Here is a 14,025-nt window from a genome sequence, read left to right as displayed (position 1 = left end):
TGCACATTTTGCAAACATGCCATATTTTAACAATCCTTATCTTGCTGCATTTAGTATGCCTCAAATGCCATACAATATGCCTATGTGGAATAACATGTATGCACAATCCATGCCTTATCATATTCCAAATGTGCTAAATGATTCTGTGACTAACCCTACACCTCAACCAACTACATCCAAGACCAAGGTTGACTCAAAGTTACCTAAGTCTAGAGATGCAGGAGGAATGAAGTCTAGGAGAAAGGCTAACAAGAATGGACCCAAGGAAACTTGGGTACCAAAATCAAATTGATTGATTTTATGGAGTACCACCTTAGTAGGTGAAGGTGAGGGAGTGAGTTGTGTGAGCCAGGGGGAGCCCCTGATGCAAGAAAATAGAGAAAAAGAGAGAAAGGCAGGTACAGTAGATATAAGGGTGGAACCAACCATTGCTAGTGAGTCAATGATTGTGGATGATGCTGAAAAGGAAAGACAATTTCAGCAACATTACAAAGCTGTAATTGATAACATTTCCTTAGATGCTGACACTTTTACTCATCCTGTGTCAGCCTATCAAATGTTGGCTGCTCAGGGCAATGAGGAGGCAGAAAAGACACTACATCTAGTACACACAACAGAATCTCTTCAAAGGGATAAAGCTGCTATTAATAAGATGCCTTCTACAGCTGGTGAGCCATCTGAGGAATTTGGAGTAAATTCTGATGATGATGACTCTGTTTCTTTTGATGGAAGCATGAACTTAGGGGGAGATGAAGGCCCTAGTTCAATTCCAAATCTACCTGAATGGGCTTTGACAAAGGAGTATAGATCAGGGGAATTCAATGTCTCCTTAGTCAAACAAATCAACACTATTCAACAGGCCATTCAGAACACTTCACATGCAAGTATCAAGGCTATCCTTCAAGCTCACCTGGACTCACTGCATCTCATGAAGTTGCAGCAAGTAAAGCAGAATCTGAGTATGGATGATCTCAGGAAGGATATTGCTGACTTGAAATCCTACAGTTCTGAAAAATTGGATTCAGTCATGCCCTATGGTACATTGCAGGAATTGGTTTTGAGATTGAAAAAGGAATCAGTTACTGAGAAAAGGCTGGCCAAGTTGGAAGACAGAGTTCAAGTTATTGAAGATTCTGTGGCCACCATTCTTCACAACCAACAATCTCAAACCAGTCTCCTAATGCAGCTGGCAAAAGCACAAGGCTTGACCCCTCTCCTTGATGATAACAAAAAGGGGGAGAGTAAAAGGGAAGGGGAAGGAGAGCCATCTACAAAAATCAAAATATCTAAAGTGCTAGTTCCTGCCATCACTACTTCTCCAATCATTCAAATCAAAGGAAAGCCTGATGGAATTGATTTGATTCAGCTAGCAGCAGCTGAAATTCAAGTGAAAGAGCAAAGGAGGAGAATTGATGAAAGGTTGCAACTGTTGTTTGGCTCTACACAAGATAAATCAACATCTGTGAAATATAGCACAAAGATTGAACCAATCAACATGGAGCTCAAGCCAGTAGGGAGACATAAGGATGGAGAAGCTTCTTCCAAAGAACTACAAGCTATAATTCTCAAGCCCAATAAAAGATCCAATAAGGACTCTACAAAGAATCCTTTAAAAGAAGTGGACTTTCCTCCTCCAAAAGCTGATGAGAACAAGCTTTTAGGTAGGAGTATTGCTTATCTCAAAGAGACCATGGATGAGGCTGTAAGGAGAAATAGGGCTATTATCTCTAGAGAGGGAAAGAGCATATGTGTGATGCAAGGACATCCCAAATTCTCAATAGCCAAGAAGGAAGAAGTCAAGCAACTAAAGGCTGACAAAAGAGCACAAGCAAAGCTTGAACAACAGCTAAAGTCAAGTCAAGTTGAAGAAGAGAAAGGAATTGAAGTCAGGGGTGAAGACAAGATTGCAAACCTAGATGAGGTTTTTGGGAGTATATTTGGTGAGAGTATGGAAGAAAGAGAGGAATGGCAGAAGGGAAACAGAAGAAAGGCCAAGGCACATAGAAGGAGTGAAGATAATACTGAAGTAGCCAAATCTATATCTAAACCACTACCTTCCATACCTGAACCTCTTGTTGTTAATCCCACTATAAACATCCATGGTGAACCAATCATTCCAAAAGAGGAACCTATTGATTGGGACACCATCAAATTGCCTACCTTTCTAACCACTCTTCCACTACCAAAGAAACAGAAAAGAAAACCCAAATCTACACCTCCCATAACCTCTAAGAAATTCACTCAAAAACAAAAGCCTAAGCCTAAGCCATCCATTTCTAAAGATGATTATGTTCACATCTGTGACATAAAAGAAATTTCAGACATTGAACTCTATCTGGATGAGCTGGAGGATGTAAGAGGAATAGCTGCTTACAGACAGCTACCAGAGAGATTAGTGTTCAGATACAAAGGAGCTGGGGAAAGAACATGGCCTCTCCACAGGATTCTGAATGAAGGCTACTCTACCTTGATTAGAGTCTTTTCAGCTATACAAAAGGATTCTGGCTTTACCAGAACTGCCAAGACTGAAATTCTCAACAAGATTGCCAATATAAGGAAAACTTGGAGGGAGCCCAATGCTTTACCCAGGACTTTACTCATTCAAGAAAGGGGAATTACAATTCACAAATCACCTCATTGGTTGATGGAATTTAGAGATGATAAAGGAGTCAGAAGATTTTTCAGACTTGAAGACCAACTCAAGATTGCCAGCAATGAAACTCTCAAGGAAATGCAATCTAAGTTGGATATCAGTGTTGAAGATGAAGCTGAATTCTTCAGACAACTCCAACTCCAAATTGAGGAAAATGACAAAGGGCTAGGAAAGAAAACCAGGGAACAAAGAAGAAAAAGATGATTTGCTCAGGCTAAAGGAGTATCCTTGGAAATACTGTAAATCTTCAATTTCCTCCTAGTACATACATTTTTGCAGCATTTTCAAATTTCTACTTAGTTTCAATTCATATATCTGTTAAGTGTTTTGTTATCATCAAGTTAACCCTGAATTTATGCCTACAATTCTTATAGACATAAATAGGGGGAGATTGTTAGGAATATATGTGTATTAGTTTGATGATATGTTTAACAAAACACTTAAGTAGAAATTCAGTGTCTGTAGCCTCAACGGATAAGACCACTTTGGCTATCCGTTGATGGTGTAGCTTTACTTAGAAATAAGTCTAGTGTTGTAGCATATTTCAGTCTCTGTATTTAAGATGTAATTCTTAGAAGTTGAGAGAAACTATGAGTCATGTTGACTACTAGAAGATATGCAGATAGGAAGGCCAATTGTAAATATTTCATGCCTTGTAATTTTGTATAAATGAAGTGGTATCAACGGATGACTTAAAGACCTTCAACGGATGAGAAGCTAAGCTTCAACGGATGTCTCTAAAGCTTCAACGGATAACATCCTTCAACGGATGAGTGCATCAACGGATGAAAGCTTCAACGGATGTTCTGTTGATTAACCGTTGATAAGTGGTAGTTGTACCTACAAACAGAGGCACGTGGGTGAACAGAGATAACTGAAATGTGGCAGCCTAATTTCAGGAACATCAGAAAAAGCAGCCGTTCTACTCTAGTATAAAGAGACATTAAGTCAACAAAGTACTGGAGTGAACTGGAGAAGAAACAAATGGAGATCTTACTTTATTATTTTATATATCCTTGTCTTCACTTGTAAACTTGGTAATATATACAAAACCAAGTAGTAGCTAGTAATTAGATAAGAATTTTTCCAGAGCTGTTTAGAAAAATCTTGAGAGAAAAATTATCTAGTTTGTACTAGGATGCAGCTGTGATCAAATTCTTAGATCACAGAATTTCTGAAATACCATCTCTGGTGGAACAACAAATCCACCAGAAAAGTTTTTAAAGGTTTATTGTGTTCTTTACATTTGTGTTTGAATATATATCTGTCTGTATCAGCTTAAAGCAATTCACACACTTGTTCATCTTGAACACACAGTCTTTATAAACTGCTCAAAACTTGAAAAAGTTTTGAGATTTACATTCAACCCCCCTTCTGTAAATCTCATTGTTAGTTTTCTAGAAATAACACAAGTATAGCAACATAGAGGCAAGTGTATAAAGAATTTAACAAGTTTAGGCCAAGACCACAGTTAACAAAACAAAACATGCAGGTAAACAAAATCAGTAACTGAAATAACGTAGAGAGAAAGAAAGATGTACCCGAAACCATAGCTTTCAACAGTGACTGAAATAAAGGTTTACAGATACAAAACGCCAAGAAAATGATTACAGCTGAGTCACCAGGCCTTGCTTGAAGTCCTGGCTGCTCTTGAAGAGATTATTGCCCCCTACCTGCTGCGTTTGGGATGTGCGCAATATCTCCACCAGGATAAAACAGCTCGGAGTTTATGTTAACAGCAGCAACAAAACCTCCACTTCGACCAGCACCTCAGTCGCCGGAAAATATCAGCACTTCAGGACTTATGGGAGAGAAATGCAGAGAGGTTGAAGAGAAGAGATGAGAATGTAGTGTGTTGTATTCATTCAGTTTAGCCTCTATTTATAGGAGAGGAAAAATGAAACTGTCCACACACTTAATGTCTGAATTAAACTGCTCCATTAATGAAAAAATCAAAACTAATCAGATTTTGAATTCATAAATGAAAAAATCAAAACTGAACAGCTTTTGAATTTAAATTATTTGTAACAGCTTTTCACATTAACACCCACATTATTATCAGAACTTAAGTTAAGTTCTGATTCGACTCATCAGTACTTAAGTTCTGATTCTGATATCAGAACTTGTTAAGTTCTGATTTTATTCATCAGTTCTTAAGTTCGGATTCTTATATCAGAACTTGTTACAGATCAGATTATTTGCAGGTTCAATATATTTAGACTACTTAGCCTATTTCAGAACCCAGCCCAATAATCCAATCACCGATAAATAAATTCGAATTAAAATAATTCTCAAATAAATAAAATCCTCGCCCAGGTCGCCTCGCGTACGCGAGACGCCGAGACATTCGCCCAAATCGCCCTTCGACCCGACCCGACCCGACCCGGTCCGGTGCGGTGCGTGGCGGGGCGCGCGTGTGTGCGTGAAGTACACAACAACACAATGGACCATCACACACCTTAGTAGTTGTATACTACTCATGTGGGTAATACCATATAAAGCACACAACCCCCTTTATTTATTTCAATGTGGGACAAACATTCTCAAATTTTCCAAGTTTTTCCAAGATACTTTCATCTCTCATTTCATATGGATTTCATTAAGAAAATTCTTAAAATCATACATGAAAATTTAAGTTCAAATATCATTGAACAATTTTCAATCATTAGATTTTAGGATTAATATCAAGAACATAATTAAATTAAGCTCTAAAATCCTAATTTTCTAACACGATTATCCCGATATAAATGTGAAAATAAGCCGATTATCTCAATACAGATCTTCTGTTTGTGATTTAGTTAACTATTGACTTATTGTTCTTCTTGATTATATATTCCTGTTACAACTTATATTAATATATTTGTAAATGTAAGAATTTGAACGGAAATCTCACAATCTGTGTTTTGTCAATTTTAGAACCGTATATAACTAGAACATTTAGTTTTCTCCCATAATTTACACGTTCAAATTCTACATTTTGTTTTATTAATTAATCATACAGTCTGGGGCATAAACATATATGCAACTGATTCATGAGCTATACATGAGTATGAACAGCAGGAGCTATACATGAGTTTGAACCAAGAGTCACAGAAGTACTGCAGTGATATGATTCAACTTCTTTAAGCTCATATGCACATTTTTTAGTAGATAGCTAATATTCTGGAAAGTGGTTAGGAGTAATTAACAAAAGTGAAACATGTTGGAGAAGCACCCAACAATGAGTTTAAATGATAATGTACATGATTATCCAATCCGCTATGACCATAATTGTTCCCAGGCGTTCTTTGCAAATCATATCAGTCTATGCTAGTAATGATTTGCTGCTTAAATTATAATAGATCACTTGTTATAATATACCCTAGTGGACACCAGCTTGCATGGAATATGCACACATCAAACTTTTTTAGCGTCCAAATGTAAGTTTTAATAGGGTATATAAACATGAGTAAGCAGTCGGATTCAGAATTTTAAAATATTACTTCTTTTTTTTATATGACTTTTTTATATGATTCTTGATTTTTCCACACATTTCAATGTAATTTAACCTACATATATTTAAATATGTGCAAATGTCAAAACTTCATACAAGAAAATACATAAAGAATGAAAATATTTCACTAAAACAAAATAGGCCAATTACGACGGTCAACTTACCGTCGTAAATGGCCAGATTTCTTGTAGAATTTGGATCTCAAACGCTAGTAACACGTTAAAATATTTTTTATCCATTTTTTTTTACCTTCAAATCAAGATTTGAGAAAACAATATCAATTGATTAATTTTGAGAAAGATAATCAAAGTTAATGTACTTTTTATCCATTTTTTTTACCTTCAAATCAACATTTGGGAAAACAAGATCAATTTATTAATTTTGTGAAAGATAATCAAAGTTGAAGTACTTTTTTAACCGGTTCTTCTCGGCTAATCTTGAAAAAGTTCTAACACATCGTCTCACGACCTTCAGATCTGACAAAAAAACAGGACAAAACTCAAGATTGGCTCGGTTAAATATTCGAAAAGCTCGAACTCGAGTTTGACTCGATTATTTCCAAATCGAATTTAAATCTGAACCAAATTCGAGTAGTTCATGAAGGCTCGTTTACGCCCCTATCCAAACCTATGACCTTCCGGCTTGCGGAGGAGTTAAAGCATTTGATAAAACCCGGTTAAGAAAATCAAGAATCGGAGCTAGCTAGGGTTAAATAAGAATGGTTGAAGGAGGAACATGATTCGTAGGTCCCCGGCGTCGTTAAAGTTGAGTTTAAGTGGCCAATTATGATATGCTAATCCACTACATTCAATTCAAAAATCTGTCAGTATAGTGACGATCGTGATCACAATCATAACTTAATAATTACAATTAGAATAAGGATATAGGAGAATAATTACATCCAGTGCCGAAGGCGGTGCTTAATAAATTAATGTTTTCAACTATAAATATATTTTTTTACCCAGTGTTATAAAATAAGGGCCAAATCTTCTTATCTGCGACAGTTTTGGCTTTACAAAATGTCCAATTTTACTATGAGTACGTTTGATATTACTGTTGCAGAAAAATAAAAAAACTGTCATAAAGATATTTGGTAAATTTTAAAAGCTGTTGTTTGAAAAAACGATTTTAGTCTAAAAGCTGCTGTTAGCAAAAATATGTCCCTCATATTTTTGGAAAAAGCTGTTTTCAGTTTTTACTGAAAATAACTATCAGTTTCACCATCAAACCTTCTCAAAAACATTGTTTTCACATATTGTATCTCAAAATATGTATAAATTAAAAAAAATATCAAATAGTCATCTAATTTTCCTGACAACACTTTTTCCACTTGTACTTTTTTCTCACAGTACAGCAACTTTTAACGGCACTCTCAAACGGAGCCTACGTCTTCTGCCAGCACGATCTATATTGTAAAATATTGATGGCTTTCTAGTAAGGCTCAGAACTGTGTTACATTTTATAGTGAATTTTGTTGAGAAATGGCTTAATTGATTTGAACAGTGATCTAATAATCTCCATCAAGCAATTCATGGTAATCATCTGTGCTATAATTAATCATTTTTCAACAATTAGGTATTAATTACAATTTTGAAAGGGAAAAAAAAGCAGTGGTCCATGCATTAGAGATAACTTGAAATATTCCATGAGGATTGATTAAATCAGTATTAACATTGTTCTAAAAAGCGGAAATAGGCATTATTCGATAGAGTTTTCTTTCAGTGATTAATCGGATAACCGGTGATTAATCGGATTGATTTATCGGACGTGTTAAATAAAGTACAAAAATAATTAATTTATTAAACTAAATGTATTAATTTAAGAAAACAGTATAGTGATTAATCGGATTATAAAATTGAATAGACGGAACATATTGAAACGATTAATCGATAAAATCGGTAATTTTCAGGACAACATTAATCAAAAATAAAATGAAACTCTAAAACTTGGCTTGTATGAGAGAGGTCAAAACCTCGATTACTAACCAGTGTATTTTTATTCTTAAAAAAAATTAATGAATGGGGATCAATATTATTGATTAATTTGAAATGCCAAACTCGTGTTTACTCAGAATTTGTCATAAACACTGGAAAGAAAAAGCAACATTTAATCAAAGATTTGGTATGCCTCTTTTGTTAGAATCATATATACTTTCTATTATTTTCACATGGGCCACACGTACGGAATATTTGAAAGACAGATATGCGTATATGCTTTCCCTAGAATATGTTTTAAAAAAAAAAGTAATGCCGCTGATTTAAAACGGGTCCTAAAAATATTTTTAAACAATACATATGTTGTTAACAATTATAAAACTTAGGCATATACAAGTAATCCATGTCATTTATCAAGAAAGAAGTTAATAATATACAAGTAATCCATACCATTTACAAAAAAATTAATAAAATGTAACTTGCAAAATGAACATTATTCTGAGAACTATAGTGTGACTTTTTACATTTTTAGCAAATAGTGAGGGTCATGCTAGTAGTGATGCATTATTATATTCTATATTGTCCGCTCTGGGCCGAACCGTCGCAGATTTATTTTTGAATCACTCTAAAAAAAACTCGTACTAATGAAATTATTTGGCTGCTTATATTCTACCAATCCGCCTTCCGCAGAAATAATGTGGGACAACCACTACAAGAAAATTTAATTTTACCAAGAAAAAATTGTGTTGGCATATCAAGAAAATCCGTTGATAAAACAGTTTGCCAACAAAATTATTAGGGATACATTTCGTATATTTGAGATTTTTTGCAGTGAACTCTCAACACTAAACAGATATAAAACCAACATAGAAATAGCTTAAATTTTATATAGTGGACAAAGAATCAAGGATGTCTTTAGAAATCAGAGAATAAGAACAAAGCAACTTGCATTAGAACATCCACAAATCATGTATTTTACTTTTGATGTGTTTTTGTGGCAGTTAGAATATTCAAATCTCTAGCGCATCTATCTTGTACAAAAAGGAAGAAAGCTTTTGGAGGCATAATTTCTTCCATCACATATTCTTCAACAAGGATTTGGATCCCGGAGAGGCCACGTAGGTATCAAGCTAGCCGTAGTAATCTTTGAAATCGTCTATAATCCGAGACCAGCCCCCAGGTTTCGCGAACTATACTGCAGAACACAAGAATCATATATCACATGGGTTTCCTTTAGGTCCTTATTCCCCAATCATTCTACTATCTTTTTATTTTGTATCAAACAAAACACAGCTGGTCCAAAATGAACATAAACTATCACATTTATGATAATATCAAATGCAAAAGGCTAACCAAAGAGATAATGCAGAATTCTCAGAGAATATTATGCATATAAAAGAAGCTTGAGTGAAAAGGAAAGACTATTTGCTTGTAACCAAACAAATCACATAATGAAGTTCTCTTTATTCTTTATGCAACAATGGGGATTGTCATGAATTGCCAACCAATACAAATGTAAAGAAGTGGTTCTCAAATCATATGCCAGTACAAATTTAAAGAAGTGGCTGTGCCTCTCAATCATATGTAGTAATAAAAAAACACATCAAAATATATATAAAACCATGTATATACATAGAAAAGCACCAAATATCATATAGTAACTTGGTATACAAGAGAGTAGATGTGTACATTGCTGCCCACTTGCCACTTAGCCTAGTTTCCTAATGACACTACTGCCAAGCATGTCCTTACACAATCTCTCTCCCAAAGCTAACATTAATTCATAATACTCAAACTGCAGGGATAATGTTTTAGAATACTAAACAAAACATAATTAAGTAATTAGTATCAGAAAGGTTTTAGAAATATTTGATAGAGTGGAGAATAGTGATGCACTAAGATTCTTCAAACCCTAGCCACAGCTTTGCACACCAGAGGCTTTTCCATCTCCAATGACAGCTTCAAGCACTCAGACAAATCGACACCATGATCGTCGCCAGCATTGAACCAATTGAAGTTCTGGAGCAACTGAGCTAGCCAAAGCTGGACAGTGGCTAAGCCCATGGCCTTACCAGGGCACACCCTCCTTCCAGCACCAAACGGAGCCAATCGAAGATCAGTGCCCATAATTGCGACGTCCTCCTCCAAGAACCTCTCGGGCCTGAAAACCTCGGGGTTGGACCAGATTTCATCAGAATGTGTGATGGCCCACATGTTCACCATAGCTGTTGTCCCAGCCGGAATGAAGTGCTCACCAACATGAGTGTCGTGAATCGCAAGCCTAGCCCAAGAAAGGAGAGGGCCTGGAGGGTGAACCCTGAGAGTTTCCTTGATAATTGCATTTAGGTAAGGAAGGTTTTGGAGTTCTGAATCAGATACGGTTCGATTTTCGCCCACCACCCTGTCGATTTCAGATTGAGCTTTAGCTTGAATTTCAGGATGCAGAACCATCCTTGCAAGAATCCACTCCAGGAGGATTGCCACTGTATCAGTACCCCTAAAGATCATTTCCTGAAACAAAATGATAATTTTTTTTTAAAAAAAATAGTTCAATGTTTTAATAAAATAGAACGTACAAATGCTACTAGTGAGAATAATTAAAAAAGCAACACTAGTCTTAATCACTAGCACAAAAAGAGTACTGAAAAATATTCAGATTCTCCATATCTTTGATTACCCACAGAAAAGTTAAAATGTAGCAGATACACATTTGAAATAAGATTTATACAAACAGTTGCATGTGAAAATTACAGTAAACAGAAAGGCTCAATGCAACAGTACTTCCAGGTAAAATTCCACCACAAAACAAAAAGTTTTTTTTGCAGCAGTTTCAGGTAAAGAACAACAGGAGGCCTCACATGCATGACACAACTAATATTAATTCATGAAACATTTATTTTATATAAAATATAAATGAGCACCTATAAGGCCATACATTTCTAAGCAATAGCAAAAGAGAAAAATCTTAACTAGTTTCGAAAAAAATATATACATATAATAGAAACTTTGTTAAAATAATAAAGCAACCAACTATTTTGAAACGGAAGGAGTATCTTAAATACGGAAAATAAAAGTTCAAGAAAAGTACCCATAAAACAGCAATCATATCAGAGCCAGTGAGCTTATGATCCTCATCCAAATCAAGCAAAACATCAACAAAATCACCACAACCTTCATCAACTCCAACTTTAATACCTTCACCTGATCTCTTAACCCTATGTTCTTGGATAATCTTTCCAACAAAAACATTCACTTTAGCAACCAAAGCCTTACACCTCTTTCTTACTCCTTGTAAATCCAACCATCGCAAAACTGGAAAATGATCACTCCAGTTAAAAACACCAAGTAACTCATACCCTTCTTTCACTAAACTTTCAAGCTCAGCCCCATCCCCATTTTCACCAAACTTGTATTTTTTACCAAACACTGTTTTCATCACATTGTTTAGTGATCCAAAATGAACCACTTTTCTTACCTCAACTGCACCATTTTGAAACATCAAGTTCTTGATTTCAGACACCATTTCAACACCAATCTCTCTTCTAAACTCACCAAAATGAGCAACTCTTTTAGGACCAAACAAATGGGTAACTGAAATTCTCCTTAAGTTCCTCCAATACTCACCATATGGAGCAAACCCCATGGCCCTATCAAACAAAAGCCCATATGCAGATTCTTTAATGGGCCTATCAGCAAAAGCTGAACTATTAAGAATCACTTTTGCAGACTCGGGTTTGCTAGAGATAACAAAACGGGTCAGCCCAACTGAGAATGCCATTAAAGAAGAAGCTTTGAAGGTTTGTGCAAACCGGGCTAAAGCTCTGTGTGTCAAGCCAGAAGTGAAACTAAAAACAAGGCCTAGAAAGGGTAGGCCAGAAGGTCCTGGAATAGCAGATTTTGACCTTGTTTTGGCTTTTGACACAGCCCAAGCAAGGCCACCAGGTGATAGCCAGAAGCAAAACACAGCCAGAAAAGTCATCAAAGTAATGACAAGTTCAAGATTTGAGAGTAAAGAGGAAAGGCCATTTGGTGAAATGAGAAAAACGATATTTTGAGATGACATTTTGGTAGAGAAATGAGAGAGAGAGAGAGAGAGAGAGAGAGAGAGAGAGAGAGAGAGAGATAAGTGGTAGTATGAGTGAGGAGACGAAGAGTGTGGTAGCAGCAGTTATATAGAGGGGTTGTGTAGGTTACAAGACTCAGTTTTAACCCAAGGTTAAAAATAGTTACCGCGGTTAAAAATACTGAATTTTCTGTGTATTATTACCCCGGGAGAAAAATAATGGTGTAAAAATAGGTAACCGATACTAATCGTTTTAGGTACCGATTAGGAATTAATCGGTAAAACGTTATAAAAATCGGATATATTTAAATATTTTAATAATATTTAATATATTTACGTTAATTATTATAAAATATATAATTCAAAAAAATATTTATAAATATTAATCGGATTTCAAAAAATAGATCGGCCAAATATTTTTTAATAATTAATCGAGATTTTTTTTAGATATCCGGAATTTTTAGAACACTGATTAGGATGTTAACTACAGTAATTTGTTATAATATAGTACTTGTTCAATAAACTGGTTAAATTCTATTTAATGGAATAATAATTACTTCAGTTACCATTTTTATATGTGAGCACAGAATCACTAATTCATGGTATTTTTAATACGAATAAACTTTGTTTATGTATATTTCTGTAATATGCGTTTTACATAAAAAAAAGAGCTGGTTGAATTAAAACAAGTAGAATTCTGGTAAAGAAGTTAACGATTTAACTTAAACTTACTAAACAGCTGCTTCACCTATGGATATGTATATCAACAAATTAGCACTTTGATAGTTTTAGTAGTTCCCCATGTGTGATAACTTAGCGATAACAGCTTATTTGATTACAAAAATCAGTATTCCGGCCAGCTATATGCAAACTCTTGGTGTTTTATAAAGGGAACTGATATACTATCGTGTACATAACTCCAATCTATTTTCATGCGCCGGAGCCGTAATTCGGTTCGGACGACTCGCGATCCCGTCTGGTTCAAACTCGTTTAATTGGACTCGACTTGTTTAGTTAAACAAGCCGGCTTGACTCGACTTGTGAAATTAAACGAGCTGAAATCGGGGAGAGTTATAGGCGCTCGTAAAACTAAACGAGCATGCTCGCCCGACTCGTTATAACCGACTTGTTTATCTAAACGAAGTAGCGCGGCTCGACTGATAAAATTAATTGAGTCGAGTTTGGGTAGAGATTTAGGTTCGATTAGTTAAACGAGCCAGTTCAATTAGTTAAACGAGCCAATCTATTTTCATGTGCAACGACGGAGGTGTAATTCGATTCGGTCGGCTCGCGATCTCGTCCGGTTCAAACTCGTTTAATTGGACTCGACTTGTTTAGTTAAACGAGACGGCTCGACTCGGTTCGTGAAATTAAACGAGCCGAATTCGGATATAATTATACGCGCTCGATTAAGTGTAAAATTAAACGTGCGTGCTCGTCCGACTCGTTATAACCGATTTGTTTACCTAAACGAGTCAGCTCGGCTCGACTGATGAAATTAACTGAATCGAGTTTGGTAGAGATGTAGGTTCGGTTAGTTAAATGAGCCGGCTTCATTCAATTCGATTAAATTCGGTTCGAATCATATATAGCTCAAAACTCGGCTCCCTCAAGACGTATTATACTGGTCCGGGTGTGCATCAAGGATGGGGGGCTCCCTTTACCAATTTACCTTGAGAAGTATGTATGTGAGAAAAAATGGAGGAGTGTGAAGTGTGAAATACAAATTGACTTTTCAAATCACAGGTCGATAGACAGCACTTTAGATTCTCAACACAGAATCTATTTACACTGCAGAGCACGCAGCAAAAAGCCACGAAAAAACTTACTAACCAGTACATTTTCTGACACGCCGTTTGCATCATGCAATTATAATTACATA

General features: G+C 35.7%; 1 protein-coding gene across 1 annotated transcript; it reads right to left on the bottom strand.

The window, feature by feature from the left end:
• Positions 1-9,709: 9,709 nt before the first annotated feature.
• On the bottom strand, positions 9,710-12,206 carry LOC141672916 (cytochrome P450 78A5-like). The gene is made up of 2 exons (XM_074479614.1): positions 11,169-12,206; positions 9,710-10,591 (listed from the first exon to the last, which is right to left on the bottom strand). The coding sequence occupies exons 1-2, from the start codon at positions 12,141-12,143 to the stop codon at positions 9,986-9,988; spliced, it is 1,581 nt and encodes a 526-aa protein (XP_074335715.1). The 5' UTR covers positions 12,144-12,206; the 3' UTR covers positions 9,710-9,985.
• Between the last annotated feature and the right edge of the window lie 1,819 nt (positions 12,207-14,025).

The sequence above is a fragment of the Apium graveolens genome, chromosome 7, assembly GCF_009905375.1.
Source record: "Apium graveolens cultivar Ventura chromosome 7, ASM990537v1, whole genome shotgun sequence".
NCBI classification, from domain to species: Eukaryota; Viridiplantae; Streptophyta; class Magnoliopsida; order Apiales; family Apiaceae; genus Apium; species Apium graveolens.
Note: the sequence above shows the minus strand (reverse complement) of the source record. Positions and strands in the feature narration are given on the sequence as shown.